This window comes from Sciurus carolinensis, chromosome 6 (genome assembly GCF_902686445.1).
Source record: "Sciurus carolinensis chromosome 6, mSciCar1.2, whole genome shotgun sequence".
Lineage (NCBI taxonomy): Eukaryota > Metazoa > Chordata > Mammalia > Rodentia > Sciuridae > Sciurus > Sciurus carolinensis.
Genome location: NC_062218.1, coordinates 104,091,359 through 104,110,933, shown reverse-complemented (window position 1 = coordinate 104,110,933; position 19,575 = coordinate 104,091,359). Strand labels below are relative to the sequence as shown.

The following is a 19,575-nucleotide window of genomic DNA, read 5'->3' as shown; positions in this document are numbered from 1 at the left end:
TGCAAATGCCTTTTGCCTTTCTCCCTGGGTCCTGGCTGGCATCCTTTTAGTCCTTACAAGGCTGCAGTTCTGGTCTATCAGCAGTGGCCCTATTTGCATAAATAGCTTGCATCTGCCGGTGTTGCCTTTGAACTTTGGATAAACACTAGAATGGAACACTGCAAGGTGTCAGCTATGTGAACCCTCTTGTTCCCACAGAGGAAAGGAAAGTGGAGGTTATTTTGGAAATCATATCCCTCTTCTTCTGCAACTCTGCTCCATATCATTTAGTGTGAGGACAGACAAAACCAGAAATAATCTCACCGAAGAGGGAGCAACCTGGGGAATGTGAAATGACCATAGTGTTTTGACGTCAATGATCCGGAACCAAATTGTAAGCTTCAATTCTTTTTCAAGTTGCTTGGCTATCTGGTAAACCTTGCTGCAAAGGTAGCTTTGCTTTTTGTGTACTTTTTGCACAGAATCCTCTGAGTTATCTTCCCTCCTACCAATACTTCTTGGATTACAGGACTTTTCCTTGTTTTTCTCTGGAAGGCATTGATTATCTGAGTTAATCCTTTCTCCTGTCTCCACCCCCATCCTGATAATGTGATCAGCACATACCCACTCTTTCCAACCTCAATATGCTGGAAGCATGTTTATAGTTGCCATTGAAGTAGAAGGAGGTTGTGATTTAAGATTAAGGGTTGGGCTTAGAGTTATGGGCTATGATCCTTGTTGCTTCAGACTGGTTATTTGACCTCTGAGCCTAGGTTTTAATCTCTAGAATGGGATAATAGCAGTATTTCACAGGGTTGGGCAGGATTAGATGGCATAATGTATGTAGCATGTCAAATGCTTAGCATTAGTAGGTGCTTAATAAATGATGGTGATTATTGTTGGATGAGGAGCTCACTTTTCATCTCGAAACTAATTTGTGACCTTAGGCAAGGAACTGAAACATTCTGAGCGAGACCTGAGACTCATGTTTCTGATTTGTAGTCTGGGTACCAAGATAGCTTTCCCCTGCATACCTCACAAGATTCTTATGAACATATACTAATAGCAGCAGCAGCAGCAGCAGCAGCAGCAACAACAACAAGATCTCTTTTAGTTTCAGATTCTGAGGAATTGCTTTTGGTTTCTGTAGTCTGCTTCCCAGAGGTGCCACGTAAGGCCCGGAGCAGAGCTGCTTAAAAAGCCTATACTCAGATATTTGGATACAGCTTCAACCCCTACTTCCCCATTAAAAAGAAACAAATAGCTGTACTTGGAAGAATCCTTGTAAAATCCCTCCAAAGAACCTCTCAAAACTAGACATGTTCATGCTTTAAAATTTACATTACCCGTCATGAGTCGAATCCTCAGAATTCCAGTGAGAGAGGTCAGAAGGGAGCCCAAATATTCAGATAGAATACCTATGACCTTATGTTGCAATATTTGCTTTGACTCATATTTTCAGGGTACATCTATGGGCTACACTAAGAATTCAATACCTGGAGAACATTACAAGGCCCGACAAACATGGCATTCCAGAGAGTGGTTTCAAGGGAAGTTGGGAGAGGGACAAAAAAGGAATGGGATTGGAACAGGCACATGATGCTATTGCTAATTACTATATTTTTAAAAACTGGGTGGCAAGCATGTGATTGTTTTATGATCCGGTATGAGTGTATTTCATATAGATGAAAGATTTAATGATAAAAATGAGAAAACAGAAAGAAGCTCCAAGCTGTCCCCCCCCAATTAATAAGGAACTAACAACACTCTATGAGGGTCATGTCTATTTTTATCTATTCTATTAGCCACTGTATCCTTTTTACCTCTCCCAGAGCCTGGTCCAGAGTGAGTGAAGGATAACTGTTGTTGAATGAATGGCTGTGTGAGCCTGTGACACTCCTTTGTGTCCCTCATCTTTGATTTGAAGGCATAACTTGGATCCCACCTCTGCTGCATTCTGTATGTCAAAGCATAGATCAGAAGACAGAGGGCCCCCTGGGAACATTTTGTTTCTGTTCTGGACTAGGACATAATACTGGCAGACAACTTGATCATTTAATATTGCTCTATTTCAAGCAAAATGTCCTTTATTATTTATTCTCAATGACGCCAACCTACTGCAAGGATCTTTGGAGTTAACCTCTCTCATTTGGGCCTACCTCCCCAAAACATTCCCTAAGCGACTGTCTTTCATGGTCACCTGAGAGTTTGCTGAAGTGCTAACCAACAATCTCTTCTCTTGACCAAAAGGAAAACTGGGGTCTTTTCTCTCAAAATATAAGCAAGAAAGCATCAGTGTTAGCAGCGGTTAGCTCCAGCACTGATCTGTGCCAGCTTGGTAAGCACTTGGTCCCACCTGGAGAGACTTGAGGGGACTTTGCTATTCTGCTTGCCTCAGCTGATCACCTCCCAGGGTGGAGCGTTCAGAGGTGTGTGGCTCGCTTGGGTGATCAGAGGTGGATAAGGGTGGATGCCTGCTCATGTCTTTGAAACAAATGACTTCTACTGCCAAATGGATGCCAGAGAGCTGGGAAGCACAAAGGCACTTCTTATGTCTGTGAGAGTGCTAGCTGAAACAGTAGATTAGCAAGCATGGAACTGCCCTCTTGATCAAGGGCCTGGGCCTGGTGAAGGTGGTTGTCAAGGGCAGGATGGGGTTGAGAAGAGCTGTGGGCTTGCTTGATGTGCTCTCAGTCTCTGAGCGACCTCTCTGCGTTCTGTACTATAGGCTAACAGTTAAGGCATTTAGTAACCAGTAAGGCACAGGCACTATCAGTTTAAAATGAAGAAGGGTTTTATTGCTGGGTATCTTAGCTGTGCTTGGCCTTAGTGCAATAGCTGCTGGATGGTGGAGTGATGGAGAAAATCTGGGGGAGGGTCAGGGTGCTGGAGGGGAGAAGTGTCAGGGAGCTCAGAGCCTCTGTGATTCACCTGTTATACAGACCTATTTTAATGTTTTAAAAACCGATGTGTCTATACTCCTGCTGAATGTCAGAGTCAAATGTCAGCTCTCATATTTAATATGGGAAAACTGATTAGCTCTTTCTACTTCATGTGCTTGAGAGTCACTTGGGGAGCTTGTTAAAAACACAGTTACCCAGTTCCCACCTCAAAATTGCTGAATAAGACGCTCTAGAGCCCAGCTTAGGCTCACCTCACTTGGGAGACCTGAGTCCTGGATCAGCTGATTCAAGGACTCAGCTCTACCTTTTGAGGAGTTTCTGATGAATTGAGAGGAGTCCTGCATAGAGTCTCCATGGAGAATATGCCTAATTCATGTGCAGGTTGTGTGAGTGTGGGAAGCAGGTGTGCAGGACCGTGGTAAATTGATGAGTGCATGTTCATTTCATTGAAACCACCTGGACCCTGAGTCAGCTTCCCTGGACTGCTGCTGCTCAGAGAAGCAGTACTCCCGTGGACAGACACTCTGACTTTTCAAGAGATGTAGGAAGTTATTGGTCTAGGTGTTGGGTCGGTCCTGTATCTCACCAAGTCACAGGTGGGGCCCTCCATTCCATAAACCCTATGGATGACTGAAGGGGAGAGGAAGTAAGGCTGGTCCTACACAGGAAGGGAAGGAGGAAGGCCTTAAGTGGGAATCTTGATGCTGTTTAATGAGACAATTTCCTCAAATATGGTTCCTGGAGAATGTCCCCAGCTGTGGTAACTCACTGTCACCTATCAGCTGTCCCCCTATTTCCACTACTCAAATATGACCCTCAGCACTTTCCTAACACCATGGGTATTGGGGTCTGTGTGGTAAAAGGCACCTTTCCTAAGGCCTCTGGGTCTTAACTGAGGGGTGCAGCTCTGCCAGGCTGGAATTTTCACCTTCTGACTCAAGGTGCTGGTGTTCTCTCTGGGATCTCTGGAATGTTCCATAAAGCAATGGATCCCTATAAGTACAAGGGAACTTGGCTTCATTGCTACATTTAAGCCCACTTGCCAAGGCTCTCCTGCTGCTTGGAAAACCCTGTCTTCCATTGCTTGTTCTATCTGACTTTCACTTGTCCTTCAGGACTCAGCTTAGACTATGTTCTGACTTCTAGAACTAGGTGCTATTGGTTTCTTTTTAGTACCACAGTCCTGGGCATGTCTTTGTTTTAGAATTTCAATAACCGATTTTCTTAAAAAAGCCAAGTCTCACATTTGTTAGGTGTTCACTGTGCCAGCACTAAGGCACTTTGTATTGTTATCTCAGTTAATCATCACAATAAGCCAGTGAGGTTGGTACCATTATCATTCTTATTTAAGAAAAGGAGACTCCAAGATGTTAAGTAGCTTACTTGGTATATCACATGGTCAGAAAGTGATAAATGAGTGTTTGAACTCAGTTCATGTGCAGCAGAGCTTGCTGGGCTCCTTTGCATTTGTCACCAAAGTTGCACCATGCAGCCTCTAGCAGTCTGGAGTGTGTCCTGAAGTCAAGGAAGGTATTTTGGTTCATACAGCACAATCAAAAGTTGGGCTTTGATGTCAGACATCTTGAGTCTGCATCCCTGCTCTGCTACTGTCTATGGTTAATCTGCAAGCCTGTTTCTTTGGCTCTGTAATGAAGACAATTATGGCTTCCCTATAAATTGTTATGGAAATTACACAAGAGAATGGGTCTATGGTCCTCACTGCTGTCACCTCCATGTAGTCAATGTTAGAAACATGTTGGTGGAATAAAAGATTTGAAGGGCCAGTGAAGTCAATTTGTGCTTAGAAACAATATCCCTTACTCCTTTTTAAAACAATCTTAAAGCTCTACAAAGATGGGATTTGGTGTGGGAGGTAGAGAATCTGTGGCTGGGCATGGATGATCTCAATGAAAGTAAGGTAAGCCTTGGAGTTGTTTACATTTCTCAGAGAGGTTATCCTGTAGAGAGAGTGGAAAATGGGAAGACTCTTTTGTTTCATGTTCCATTTTCATTTCCATTTCCATTACACCTATGCAACCTGCTTGGCAGCCATGGACATTAGAAAGTAACTGGATCCATTGCTATTGAGGTATAGGCTGATTATTTGATTGACTTGTCATGCCATATCTCTGCCATTCTGGGTGTAGACTGCTAAACTCATTGAGAATGCTTTTGAATAAAAATGAGGCATAGATACTCATATTTGACAAATCATACCATGATTCCTGTCCCTGTGACTTTTTATCCCATAGCTCCATCTGGATGATAAGCAGTTCATTGAGGCATGGAGTTGACCATATTGATTTTATGGAGTACACATGGGTAATATCTCACAGAAATGCTAGAACAACATGCTACCCAGATCTAAAGATCTGACCCATATGTAGTATTCCTTGGCAGGAGTATGGTTTTGTTTTATTCTATTAAGGTCTGAAAGAATCTATGGAACTGGAGATTATCATGCTAAGTGAAATAAGTCAGTCCCCCAAAACCAAAGGCCAAATGTTCTCTGATATGCGGATGCTAACTTACAACAAGGAAGAGTGGGGAGGGGAAGAATAGTAGTCCATTGGATTAGACAAAGGGGAATGAAGAAAAGGGAGGGGGTAAGGGAATAGGAAAGACAGTTGAATGAATCAGATATAACTTTCCTAGCCTTGTATTTGAATATATGACCAGTGTAACTCCACATCATGTACAACCACAAGAATAGGATCCTAATTAGAATAAGTTATACTCCATGTATGTATAATATGCCAAAAGACACTCTACTGTCATGCATATCTAAAAAGAACAAATAATTTAAAAAGTCTATGGGTAATTCTAATTTCCATGTGTGTGGGTAGGTAAAAAATATATGTTTGTAATCCTAAGAACTTCAAGAACTGTTTATAGTAAAGGTCTACTTCGACCAGCTTTTTTTTTTTTTTTTTAATTGTACCCAGTCTTAGCAGCAAATGTCATTTATGCATCAAATTGTCCACACTGATGGGCATTCAATACAGGTTAAATCACAACAATTAAGTTTAATGAGAATTAATGGGTTGTCTTACAGCATGGCCTTGGCTCCCTGGGATGCCTCCTCACCCCTGTTTATAGTGCTCTGCATGGCCGGTCCCTGCTCATTTCAATGCCACCTTCATGAGGTTGCCTAGTTTGTCCCTTCTCCATTGCAGACTCTGTCCCTTCTTCCTTTCCTATCAGGAATGTCAAGGTTACCTCCCTCCATGCCTCTTTTATCCTCTCTGATTCATCTTTCTCTTCATTCTCATCCTTTTCCTCTTCTCTCTTCCATACATTTTCAACTTCCCTCCTTTTCTTCCTCCTTTATTCCCTTTTCCTTTCCAATCTTCTTTGTTCCATCCCTTTTCTAGCAGTTTCCTCTAGGAAGTATCCCCTCTCCAACCTTGTACTGGCATATTGTTGTTGACATTATTGTCTTATGGTGGAAACAACCAGTCTGCCCCAAATGAGCAGGTACAGGGAAAGCAAAAGTGTCACAATGCAGAGTACCTATCTAAATTCCACCCCTGCCCCGCTCCCCGACCCTTGAAGGACAAGGGTCCCGACCTTAAAGCACACGGTATTTTCTTGGGGAAAGATGAGTGAATTGTCCATAATACCATGCATGACCCTATCTGTTGCACCATCCTTACCACAGAACTTTGTATAGAATCACACATGGGGAAGCAGGTTGAAAAGTTGAAAATATGACAATCTTTTGATATTTGGTAGATTTCTCTCTGACCTTCCTGTTTGGAGCAAACTCAGGAAGCTGATTCTCTTTGGTTTTAGTGAGTTTTCAGAATGTTCAAAGTATCCATCTCATATCCCTCCCAGAACTTCCCCCTTTGCAGCCAGAATTATGAGTCTTTTGGAGGGAAAAGACATGGCAGCTACTAATGGCAGTGTATGGCCTGTATTAGATGGCAGAAGCTGTTCTAATATGCTGTAAGAGAAAATGGTGTTAAGGTCAAAGAAGCAATGCCAACAATCCCACCGCTGCCATGCTTTTGGTTGAAGCCCCTTTTGGACACCTCAGAAATTCTACACAGAACATAAACACTGCATGCTGGAGGACAGAGTAGCAAGACACTCTCCCACTTCTTGGTCTGAACAGTGTGGATGGCCTTGATGCAGCGAATCATTAATTGGAAGACCACCCAACCTGGGGCAGGAATTCCTACTCCCACTTTCCCTCTCCTACAGGTCAAATGGGCAGAACCAGAACCTGTGCTCCAGTTGCCAAAGAATGGTAGGACTCCCTCAATGGAGGCAGACTGTATTTAAATGCATTTCACCTCTTTGGGGTCTAGGAAAAGCCACTGGTAGATTCATTTGCTGGGGAACATGGTCTGCGTGGCTGAGGCAGTGGGTGCTGGGGGCATGGCCTTGCTGAAAGGTGACTTTCTCCGGAGGTCTGTCTGCTGTCCAGAGTGGCAACCACTTCGGTGGGCAAACAGGATGGTCATCTCTGAGCTCAAAGGAGCTGCTTCAGGCAGGGACCCCTTGAAGGTGACTGGCTGTTCAGGCTTTCCAGAGGTGGGATGGGAAGTATAGTGTTTGGTGGGAGGAGGGCTGTAATTCTGAAATCTCACGGTTTTGACTTGCTGCAAGAGAAAGGAACATGGGTGAGACACATACTATTCTCCCCAGGATTGGTTCATGCTCTTTCCGTACACATGTCCCCATTCAAAATGCCGCATTTATATGGTTTGCATTCAGCAAATGTTTGTATCTACTGTGCTATGCATCACACACTGTTAGGTGTCGTGAGTCACAGAGTGACAAAAAGCACCCCTGGTAAACAGAAAATTATAACTGCTGTGATGAGGGAGTAGAAGATGCTGAGAATACAGAGGAATATCTAACTCCAGCTGGGATGGGGACAGTCAGGGAAGGCTTCCTAGAGAAAGAGCTATTTAAGCATTGAAGAACAATTAAGAAGAGTGTAGGCAACTGCCTTTGAAAAGGGCCTGAGGCCCTTCCAGAGAAGGGACGTCTGCCTTCCCTTCAGGTCTATCTCAAGGCCTAGCTCCTCCTCCAGGCCTCTCCTGATGACTACCTTTACAGGTTTGCATAATGGCCTTGAAAGTCCTCCCGGCAGAGTTTGCTCCCTGGACATCTGTTGTTTAAATTTAGCCTTCAGGGTGTTTGAGGGTTTGATTTACTTCCTCACCCATAAAGACTGCATATAAAAATCAGGATTTCATGAGTTCTTTTAAAAAAATGGAAAGTCTGGCACACTGGGCCTTTGCCCCATTCTGGCAACACCTGGCTGGTGCCAAGGAGCAGTTCCGCGTTGTGTGAGGCTTGCAGTCTCAGTTTGCCCCAAGTCCATTGCACCTTCCTTCCTTTCACCTCTCCTAGGCTGTTTCGAATCTTCCTGGTAACTAAAGATATTTGCTTTGCTCAATTCCTACTTTCGGGCTTAATAAATGTTCTCTGGTACTGCATGGGAATGATTTCTTTTTTCCATGAAATTTGATCATGGTGTCCCCAAATGAGAATCCATCTCTTCATACTTCCTGACTCTCGCTGTATCTAGCCGGGGCCTGGGGACTTACTAAACACTTATAGTTTGAGAGCTATATCTAATAACTGGGGCTATTAGGTAACTGGGGTTTGGAAAACTTTAAATTATGTGAATACTGTAAGTCAGAATAAAAACCCCCAACATTTATATCAGTCAACTCTAACTTTTTCCAAATGTCTTTCCCCGTAGGCTTCTAGGTTAGCATTAAGACCACGAATTTTTATATTAGGTCTGGATTCGACTCCAGAGAGTTGTGTGTCAGCTGTGTGACTTTGGGTTATGTTCTTTAACTCCCTGAGCCTCTATTTCCTCATTTAAAAACGAGAATAAACATAGTACCCACTTCGGAGGGTTGTCATCAGGATTAAATGAAAGGGGATGTGCACATTTCTCAGTACAGTGCCTGCTAGATAGTTAGTAGTCAGTCAGTGCTTAGAAATGGGAGGAAACTGCAACCTCTTTCCATTTTTTGGATGGGTGGGGTGGGTGATGGTAGTTTGGTGGTGCTGGTGCTGGTAGTGTTGGGGGTGATGGTGGTGATGGTGGTGGTAGTGGTGGGTGGTGATGGTGGTGCTCTGATGGCAATAATGATGTTCAATAAACTAGAAGATAACAATGAGCATCACCTAATTTTCTCAGTATCACCTCTTTCTTTCCACCACGCTTATTGCTTCAAATATTATAAAACCTCATGTCTTCCTGCTCAAAAAGCACTAGACTAGAAGTTAATTGATCGGACCTCTGCCACAGAGGTCACAATAGCTTAGTTGTTGGAGTTATTTGGTATGACCTTGGTGTGAGGTGTCTCGGTTACCTCTTTTATATGATGAATAATTATGTGTCAAGCATGATGTGGCACTTCACATATCTTAATACTGTTTAATCTCCTCTCTAACCCTATGTAGTCATTATCAACTCTTATCTCCATTTTGTGGATTAGGAAAAAAAAATCAATGAATAAATCAAAGAATCCTTGAAGAGTGAAGTGTTTTGGTTAAATCCACCCAGCCAGCAGAGTTGGAATTCAAATCAAGATTTGTCTGATGCCACAGTCAGTTTTTGTTCTAAGCCACCTCTGGGCCTCAAAAGAAATATGTATAAAATATTTGTGACACATAAAGGGGAATCAATAACACATCTAAGAAGGGGAAGGTGTGGGGATGTTAGGTGTCAGAATATTTTTGAGGATGTAACTTTGGGTCCTTGTCCAACACTAAAATCTCAGGAGTTGGGATAGTGTGTAAAGTTGGGAGCTAGATTCAGGTCCCCTATGATTCTATTCCTACCTTTTCCATGCCATTTCTTGAGTTTTCTGGTTTCACCAGGATAGACGGTGGGGCAGATGCGGGCGGTTTTGGTGGAGCCTCACTCTTGGTGGGGATTTCCTTGCCTTCCATGATGACTGAACTGGCTGTCGAGGGGATCCTGGCATCGCTGCCTCTGCTGACGCAGGTGAGGGCAGGCTCCCCAGTGGGAGTAGATGTGGGTCCCATCTCTACCAGCAGCGCTGATGGGGAGGAGGGGATCCCCTGAGACTGGTAGAACTGGAACTGTTGAGGCTGTACCACCATGGTGGGACTGCGTCGGAGGGAGCCCACCACAAAGGAGGGGATCCCTGACTGCGCCGATCTCTGCAGGGATCCATCTGGGGGATTATATGACAGAGATATCAGCAACAGGGGTGGCTGGCAGCAGGCTGGGTCAGGGCTGGGTAAGCAGTGTGTCCTGATATCCCAGAATAGTTAAGTGCTTTCCTAATTTGACTGAGCTCACATTCTCCTGGGGTCTTTGAAAGGTGACCTTATTCTTTTTTTAGTGCTGTTTGCTGATGCTGGCAGCAAATAACTGGCTAGCTGAATGATGTGTGTGTGTGTGTGTGTGTGTGTGTGTGTGTGTATGTGTGTATGTGGTGTCAGAAGGAATATTACTTCTATTCACCTCCTCTCTCTCTCTCTCTCTCTCTCTCTCTCTCTCTCACACACACACACACACACACACACACTTACACTCGCACTCTCCCTCTAGACCTTTAAGACAGAGTGTGAAGAAGAGTGACACAAAGACAACTTCACAGTGAGAGGCAGGCAGACCAAAGAGGAAATGAAAGACAGAACCAGAGGCAGAAGTTGAGAAACACAGAGACAGATAACTGAGAAGGACAAGAGTGAGGGAAAGAAGAAAAAAGAGAGAGGAGGGGACTGGAAGACTCTAACCAGCTGCTCGCAGCAGAAAGTTCTAGCAGAAGCTTTAGGCATGAGGTGGTGAGGACACTCTTTATGGGGGGATTCAGGAGGAAGGGTGAGTGGAAATAATAATGCATGTGCTAGACAAGATATGACTAGTCAGAGCGGAATCTGCCAGACAGAGGCAACTTCAGAAATGTTATTCTGGAGTTAGGGCTGTGCGTGCATGAGGTTTGCAAGGTCTCATGACCTGAAATCTGGAAAGTCATACCTTTCTCCACCTCAGTACCCTCTTTGTAAACTGGAGATGATAACAGCCCATCATAGGCTGTGGTGAGGATGGCATGTCATGATGGGTACCAAGCGTTAGTCAGACAGTGCCTGGAATGTAAGAGTGCCCCACGCTTGTTAGCTATCATTATTTGGGGTAAAGAACCACATAACCGAAAATGCAAAGTACAAGAGTTTGGTTTCACCCCTTCCTGAACTCATTTCTCTTCTTCGTTCTTTAACATTGAGATAGTTCTTCATCAGTATGTAGAAGCCATTCCTCCCCCTGAAGTTCTCTAACGACAGGAAATTCCCATTCTGTGTGCATATAGCCTGTAGGTGACCTGGAGAATTGAGGGTTCATTGGGGAGGTCGGGTAGACCCCTTGAGAAGCACTGTGGGCCATTTCTCAAAAGGTCTCCCAGCATATGGGGAAGCATAGGAATGTCCCAGCCAGAGCTGTTAGTCTTCTGTGACACCCCACGGGCACATGTTTGAATCAAAATCATTCGCGTCTAACACAGAAGGTCTGAGCCAAGGCCAAGTTCTGAACTGTGGCTTTCCGTCAAGCCGAATGGGAACATGAAACACAGAAGGTTCACCAAACACAGTCGGTGTTTTCAGCTGCTGCAAGCAAACCTGCCACCATTTACACAAGCCTGACCTTTCAATTTAGACATTTATTTTTTCACTGACAGTCCTGTGAGGTGCACACAGTCAATTCTCCTGTCATTTCTCTTCGCTTTGGGGAGATGGATAGCTTGACCAGCCTCACCTTGTGGAAAAGGAGAAAGAGAAAACCTCTGGGACCTGGGAAGTCAAAGCAACATTGGGTAGACATGTCCTCAGATGCCCATAAACATGTGAAAAATTGGCTTCTTGCCTGTTTATTTATCTTGTCAGTTTCTAATTTTCAAAAGATTTAATGCTTTCTTATTGCATGTGCATATAATGCAAGCAGTCAGAGCTTCACGCTGACCAAGATTTATGTGCAGGTAGACAGCGAGTGTATTCCAGTGCAAGCTGTTGATGATGGGCTGAATTCTCTGCATTCCTAATTGGTCCAGACTAAGTGTGAACCTTTCAACCCTAAACAAGTTCATGCTCTGGATGGACTAAAGGTGATCTCTTTAGTTGTAGCAGCAATGATAAAAATTTATTTACTATGATAGAATGAATAGGACATAACTATCCCGTATTCATATATGAATACATGACCAGTGTAACTCCACATCAGGTACACCACAAAAATGGGAAGTTATACTTCATATATGTATAACATGTCAAAATGCATTCTACTGTCATTTATAACTAAAAGGAACAAATGGAAAATTTATTTATTAATAAAATAATACTATTTTTTAAAAGGCAAATGTTTCTTGAGCACTTATGTGCCAGGCACTCTATTGGTCTTGTACTGATTATTTTATTAGATTCACATAGTGATGCTGACGAGGCAGGTATTATTTTTACTTCCATTTTGCAAATGAGAAAACTTAAGACTGCAGAGGTTAGTAACTTCCCAAGCCTATAGTGGTGGGATTACTTATTTTGTGTGTGTGTTGAGGTAGGAGGTAGAGGTAGGAGCAGGAGGCAAAGGCAGGAGGTACAGCCGGGTAGAATTAGATGTCCAGACCAGTGAGACTGGTGACTTGGGAGGTGGGAAACACAGGGACAGGGTAGAGTGAAGATATTTGCTTTCTTTCTCTTGGGAAATTTCCCCATATGGCATATCATCCCATAGGTTACTCTTCTTCCCTAACTAGTCATACTGCATCATTTTCATGTCTAATCATTTGTTTAAATTTGTTAAATCATTTGTTAAGATTGTAGGGAGGGGGGCTGGGGAGATAGCTCAGCTGGTAGAGTGCTTGCCTTGCAAACACAAGGCCCTGAGTTCGATCCCCAGTACCGCAAAAAAAAAAAAAAAAAGATTGCAGGGGGCATCGCAGAGCCTAGTTTAAATCAGTAAATCTTATTTACTGCACTTGGCTGGTTACAGATGAAGAAAACCTTGATGTTTTGTAGAACAGGGATTTAAACCCTTCTTAGAATCCCTGAAAATGGAAACTTATGTAGAGGTTTGATATGTTGAGAGATAAAAAGCATAGTTCTTGAAATGACTGGTTTGTATGTATTGCCATGAATGAAATGTGTACGTTCTGTAGGTAAAAATGAAAGCAAGGTGCAGAGCAGTGTGACGAGTGTGACTGACTGGTGTCTCTCTCTCTCTCTCTCTCTCTCCTTCTCTCTCTCTCAATCATCTATCAAAAACTTCAAACTGAGGATTAAGAACATAAGGGAGACCTGTTGTGTACACTTATTATGCTGTATATTTTTTAATCCTGTGCATACATTACATAAATGGCAGGGACTCTGAGCACTGCTCAATTCTTGCTTCCTCTCCCTAGCCATACCCCGGGGGGCTTCCCTAGATCATAGTTTGGTAAGCCCTGGCCCAGCAAAGCTTTGGTCAGCCTGTATTACTAAGAACCAACATCCACCTTGGCTGTGTGGCACTTAGGACTATCATCCCAGCCACTCACTTCCAGTTGGTCATTGAGTAAAACAACTCCTTAGGGAATTGCAAATGCTCATCTTAGAGCCAAGATCTTGCTTTGGTGGAAATCACCTGTGTACTCTGGGGTTGCACCCCCACCCCACCCTCACCCCATTGCTTACCTCTAGGTACATACTTCTCTGCCACCACTTACTTTTTCTCATGCTGTTCCGCCCTTTCCGAAGAGATCCTTGTCCTAAATTCCCGGCTGCGCTCTTCACAGGGTTGACTACCGCGGTGGGCACAAAGACGGATTTGAAGGGACGGCTTTGCTGGGGATCACCTTCTGAAATGCTTCCTTGGGACGACACAGAGGAGGTGGATAACGTCCATGTGGCATAAAGACCAGGGCTCCGGGAATCTGGAAAACTAGAGGTCTTCCTAGTTTTTTTTTTTTTAAAGAGAGGAAAGGGAGAAAGAAATGTTCAGTCAAGAGTCTTACTTTAAAAAGCCGTCAGCAACAAACCACATACCCAATGTGACTGCTCCCCGCCTTCTTCCCACCCAAAACACTCATACTGCATATGAGAGAAAACATTCAACTTTTGAGTTTCTGAGTTTGGCTAATTTCACTCAACATGATGTTCTCCATTTCCATTCATTTTCTGACAAATGCCATAATTTCATTCTTTTTTATGGCTGAGTAAAACTCTATTGTACATTTGTACCACAGTTTCTTAATCCATTCATCTATTGATGGGTATCTGAATTGATCCCATATTTAGCTAGTGTGAATGTGCTGCTATACACATTGAAGAGGCTGTATCACTGTAATATGCCAATTTTAGATCCTTTGAGAAAATACTAAGGAGTGGGATAGCTGGGTCATATCATGGTTCCATCCCTCATTTTTTGCGGAATCACCATACTGCTTTCCAGAGTGGTTGTACTAGTGTGCAGTTCCTCCAAAAATGTACAAGTATACCTTTCCCCACAACCTCACCAGCATCTATTATTGTTCATATTTTTGATCACTGCCATTCTGACTGGAGTGAGGTGAAATCTTAGTGTAGTTTTTATTTATTTATTTTTTTGTGGTGCTGGGAATTGAACCCAGGGCCTTGTGCATGAAAGGCAAGCACTCTACCAACTGAGCTACAGCCCCAGTCCTAGTGCAGTTTTGTTTTGCATTTCCCTAATTGCTAAAGATGCAGAATATTTTTTTCATATATTTGTTGGCAATTTGTGTTTCTTCTTTTGAGAAGTTTCTGTTTAATTCTTTTGCCCATTTACTGATTGTTTGTTTTTTTGGTGTTAAGTTTTTTGAGTTCTGTATATTCTGGTTATTAATCCCCTATTGGAGGAGTAGCTGGCCAAGATTCTCTCCCATTCTATAGGCTCTCTTCACACTCAATTTGCTGTGCAGAAGTTTTAAAAAAATTATTTGTTCTTTTTAGTTACACATGACAGTGGAATGTATTTTGATATATCATACATACATGGAGTATAACTTCCCATTTTTGTGGTTGTACATGATGTACACTGGTCATATATTCATATATGAACATAGGAAAGTTCTGTCTGTTTCATTCTGTCTTTCCCGTTCCCATCTCCCCTCCCTTCTCCCCACCCCCGTTCAATCTTGTGAACTTCCCCCCCCCCCCAGTCTATTGAGAACATCTGGCCTTTGATTTTGGGGGATTGGCTATTTCACTTAGCATGATAGTTTCTTGTTCCACCCATTTACTGGCAAAAGCCATAATTTCATTCTCTTTATGGCTGAGTAATATTCCATTGTGTATATTACCACATTTTCTTTATCCATTCATCTGTTGAAAAGCACTCAGGTTGGTTCCATAGCTTAGCTATTATGATTTGAGCAGCTATAAATATTAATGTGGCTGCAACACTGTAGTGGGCTGATTTTAAGTTCTTGGGGTTTAAGCTGAGGAGTGGGAAAATTGGGTCAAATGGTGGTTCTATTCCAAGTTTTCTGAGGAATCTACATACTGCTTTCCAGAGTAGTTGCAACAATTTGCAGTCCCACAAACAATGTATGAGAGTACTTTACTTCCCACATCCTCACCAATATTTATTGTTACTTTTATTTTTTATAATTGCCATTCTGACTGGAGTGAGATGGAATCTCAGTATAGTTTTAATTTGCATTTCTCTAATTGCTAGTGATGTTGAACATTTTTTCTTATATGTGTTTACTGATCATATTTCTTCTTCTATGAAGTGTCTGTTCAGTTCCTTTGCCCATTTATTGAGTGGGTTATTTGTGGTTCTTTTTTTTTTTTTTTTTTTTTTTGGTGTTTTTGAGTTATTTATATATCCTGGAGATTAATGCTCTATCTGAGATGCAGGTGACAAAGATTTTCTCTCATGCAGAAGTTTTTTAGTTTTATGGCATCCCATTTACTGATTCTTAGTTTTATTTCTTGTACTTTGGGGCTCTTGTTAAAAAAGTTGGTGTCAGCACCTATATAATGAAGTGCTGACCCTATGTTTTTTTCTAGCAGTTGTAATGTTTCTGGTCTAATTCCTAAGTCTTTGATCCATTTCAATTTGAATTTTGTGCAGGGTCAGATAAGGGTCTAGTTCTATTTTTCTACATGTAGCTATCCAGTTTTCCCAGCACTATTTGTTAAAAAGGCTACCTTTTCTCCAAAATATATATCTATATATCTTTTACTGGAGCACCTTTGTCAAATATCAGTTGGCTGTAGGTTTGTGTATTTGTCTCTGTGTCTTCTCTGTTTTCCTATTATGATGTCAATACCATGTTGTTTTTGTTACTGTAGTATAATTTCAGATCAAGTATTGGGATGCCTCCTACTTTGCTTTTTTTGTTTAGTATTGCTTTCGCTATTCTGGGTCTCTTATTCTTCCAAATAAATTTAAGAATTGATTTTTCTAATTCTGTGAAAAGTGTCATTGATATTTTGATGGGGATTGAATTGAATCTGTATATTGCTTTTGGTAGTGTGGTCATTTGGACAATATTGATTCTGCCTATGCAAGGACATGGAATGTCTTTCTATCCTCTAAGGTCTTCTTCAATTTCTTTCTTCAGCGTTCTATAATTTTTAATGCAGAGCTCTTTACCTCCTAGGTTAGATTAATTAACTCCCTTTTTTTTTTTTTTTTTTTTTTTAGGTTATTGTGAATGGAATGGTTTTCCTGATTTCTTCCATGGCTGAAACACTGTTGGAGTAAAGGAAAGTAATTGATTTACAGGTGTTGATCTTGTATCCTGCTACATTGCTAAACTAATTTATAAGCTCTAGAAATCTTCTGGTAGAGCCTTTTGGGTTATCTAGATGTAGGATATGTGGTTTAATAATGAGCCAGTGTCATGTGAATATAGGCAAAGCTTCATTTAATTGTGTCCAACACTGCCCAAGAAGTACATGCAGCCAGATAATGTAAGAACTGATGCCAGCAGAAAGGGACATTCTATCCACAGCTGACAGCCTGCCTCTGGTTCCCATGGTGGTGTGGTCCATAAAGAGGAGCGGGATTGTCCACCAGCGAGAAATCAGACTGTATTCTGGATATGAAGCCCGGGTAAAGGAAAGGAATCCCCAGCACTAGCTCCATGGCAGAGTGCAGCTGATCCGCCTGTCTTTTGAACAGAGGCCTCAAAAAGCTGGATACTGCAAAGTGGATTAGCAACAGGAAAGACAGGTTCCAAAATTGTTTCCAGCAGTAGCAGCAGCAGCAGGACAGAATACAGCTAATTAGGCCCAAGCCGGCCTTATTCCACCAGTCCCTTCTTTGAATGACTGTTTATGGACTGAGGTATGACCTCATTTTTTCTGAGCCCAGTACTGGGCCAGATTCCAGGAACTCCTAAATCCCAAGTCGCCCAAGCAGTACTGAGTTCCTCTATGTCTCTTGGCAAAAAGCTTAACACTTACCTAGCACTTTTTTTCCAACATCAAAGCACTTTGCTAAAATGTATTAATTAAGCCCCATGACACCCAAACTGAAGACATTATGATCCTTATTTTTCAGAGGAGACAAAAAGACAGTCTCAACTTAAGTGGGAGGAGTTGATGTTGCTTCTAATTTGTTCCATTGAGCATGTCCCTGTGTCCTTTTCTCTGTCTGGAATGTTGTCCTTAAGAACTTGCCCAATATTCAATGGGTGCCTTACAAAGAGCAACTCTGCTGGTCTCACCACTGGCAGCAGCTTCCTGGTAAGGAAGAAAGGTTGAACTTGACCATCCTGATACAGCCTGTGCAGAGAGTTAAAGGCCAAGTCGTAACAGTTCATTTGTGACTTTTCTCCACCTGTAAGGCACTAGGTAGACACATGCATCTGGGAAGACTGCAAGAAAAAAAAGAAATATCCTGGCTAATTGGGCAGAAGAGAATTTATTGGGAGGGCAGGAGCAGGAGGAAAGGACTTAGAAACAGATCTGAGGAGGTTACAGAGGGCTCAGCAGAGAAATCTGCAGGAGGAAGCCAAAGATCAGCTGCTGCGGCTGGTGCTCTCACTGTGCATGGCGCCTTCCATCTGACCTGCATCTTTCCTCTCCTGCTCAAGTGTCAAAGTCCCAAGAGGGAGCCTAATATTGGCTGAGCCTGACCCTTAGTTGCATGCAGGGTTAAAGAGGAAAAGGAAGATTGAGTTTGTTTGGCCTCTGAAAAGGGAGGAAACATCTTCCTCCCTCCAACACTACACATGAAGAAGGTGGTTCAAAGATATGTTGGTGCTATTTAGAAGGAATTTGCTTGGGCACCATGGCGCACACCTGTAACCCCAGTGACTTGGGAGGCTGAGGCAGGAGGGTCATAATTTCAAGGCCAACCTCAGCAAATTAGTGAGAATCTGTCTCAAAATAAAATTTAGAACAGGACTGGGGATGTGACTCAGTGCTGGGTTCAATACTTTGTACCCCCACTCCACACACACAAAAGAAGGGGTTTGCATGTTGGACAGATGAAAACCTGACAAATGCTCTATACAGCCTGAACTCATGGATGTCTCCAGGATCTGGGGACAGACTTCATGGTGGCAGAGATTTAGTTGTCAACAAGAACTGTACAGGGTGCTATCACCATTTAGCCTAAGAGGGCTGGAACAGACTAGCACAGAAGCCTTTTTGACTCTTGGTAGCTAAAAGGCTCACTTTTAGTCAGTTTTGGTCAACCCTTTTCTATAGTTAATCTCCAAACCCTGACTGGTTCAGGGGATGATGCTAAGGGCAAAGGTTCCAGTGCTCAGGGTGCACTGTATCTCCCAGCCCTGGCTATTTTACAGAAGGCTGCACTACACACCGGAAAGACTGGAGGGCAGTGCAAGCCATCATTGCAAACAGAAAACAAAGACAAAGGAGCGGAACCAAACCAAACAGGACGGAAGAACAGAAAGGAGCCTTGCATGAGTGGCCCAACCCGCTAGGTTCACACGTTGCTTATGAACAGTAGTGGAAACTCAGTTGACAAAGGACAGCGGTTTTCAGTCCTGAGAAATGGGAAGAATGAAACTTCCCACAGTGGAAAGGCTAGTTAAGAATATGGGTTAGCTGCATCCAGATAGACAACTTGAGCATATGTCGGTCAAGTCCAAGGTTAGTGGGAATGGGAACTTTCTTTATATCAGAAAGACTATCAAGGAAAACATGGATCCTCTGTCCCCAATAACACTTAGGAGTATATTTCCTGACAGGCACTTGTTCTTCTTTTCCGCATAAGAAAAATCACGAGTCAACATTAGTAGCAGCTCAAGTGATGCATATATTAGGTTTCTCTGAGCAGGGAGGAAGGGCTGGACTTATGGCAATCTATGTGCTGAGACTTCATCGACTGTCTCACATACATTTGCCTCAGAAGGGATGAGTACAGAAGCTCATGGCTTGCCCAAGAGCACAACACATCACCCAGGAAAGAAGCCAAGGAGGAGAGACAGGGTGCCTGGAGATACACGGGGCATAGAAACCTGCATGCATCCTCGTTAGGGTGACCATATGTCCTGGTTCCCCTGGAGACTTAGTCTGCTGTGGACTAAGCTTATGCTTTCCCCATAACTCAATCTCCTCCTCTTATAGTTTTCATTATCACCATCAGTAAAAGGCCACTCCACTTTATAATTAGTCAAGGCAAAAAAACTGAGAATCACCTCGAATCCTCTCTTCTTTCACACCTGATATTTGAACTCAGAAAATCTCGTTGCCTCTAACTTCAGGGAAC

The 19,575-nt window shown here is 42.8% G+C and overlaps 1 protein-coding gene and 1 non-coding gene across 5 annotated transcripts in view; both read right to left on the bottom strand.

Annotated features, from left to right (window-relative positions):
• Positions 1-19,575, bottom strand: part of Sh3rf2 (SH3 domain containing ring finger 2) — a 139,696-nt gene that overhangs the window by 7,594 nt on the left and 112,527 nt on the right. For 3 of the 4 annotated variants that reach the window (XM_047556384.1, XM_047556388.1, XM_047556386.1), the window contains 3 exons: positions 13,586-13,812; positions 9,705-10,063; positions 5,883-7,492 (listed from right to left, as the gene is read on the bottom strand). In XM_047556384.1, the coding sequence (XP_047412340.1) occupies positions 7,217-7,492; positions 9,705-10,063; positions 13,586-13,812 (862 nt within the window). In that variant the 3' untranslated portion in view covers positions 5,883-7,216. Of the gene's footprint in view, positions 1-5,882; positions 7,493-9,704; positions 10,064-13,585; positions 13,813-19,575 lie in introns of those variants that run through there. The other variant, XM_047556387.1, reaches the window with a different exon arrangement.
• On the bottom strand, positions 14,464-14,537 carry Trnae-uuc (transfer RNA glutamic acid (anticodon UUC)). Its single transcript has one exon. It is a non-coding gene; the product is annotated as a tRNA-Glu (tRNA).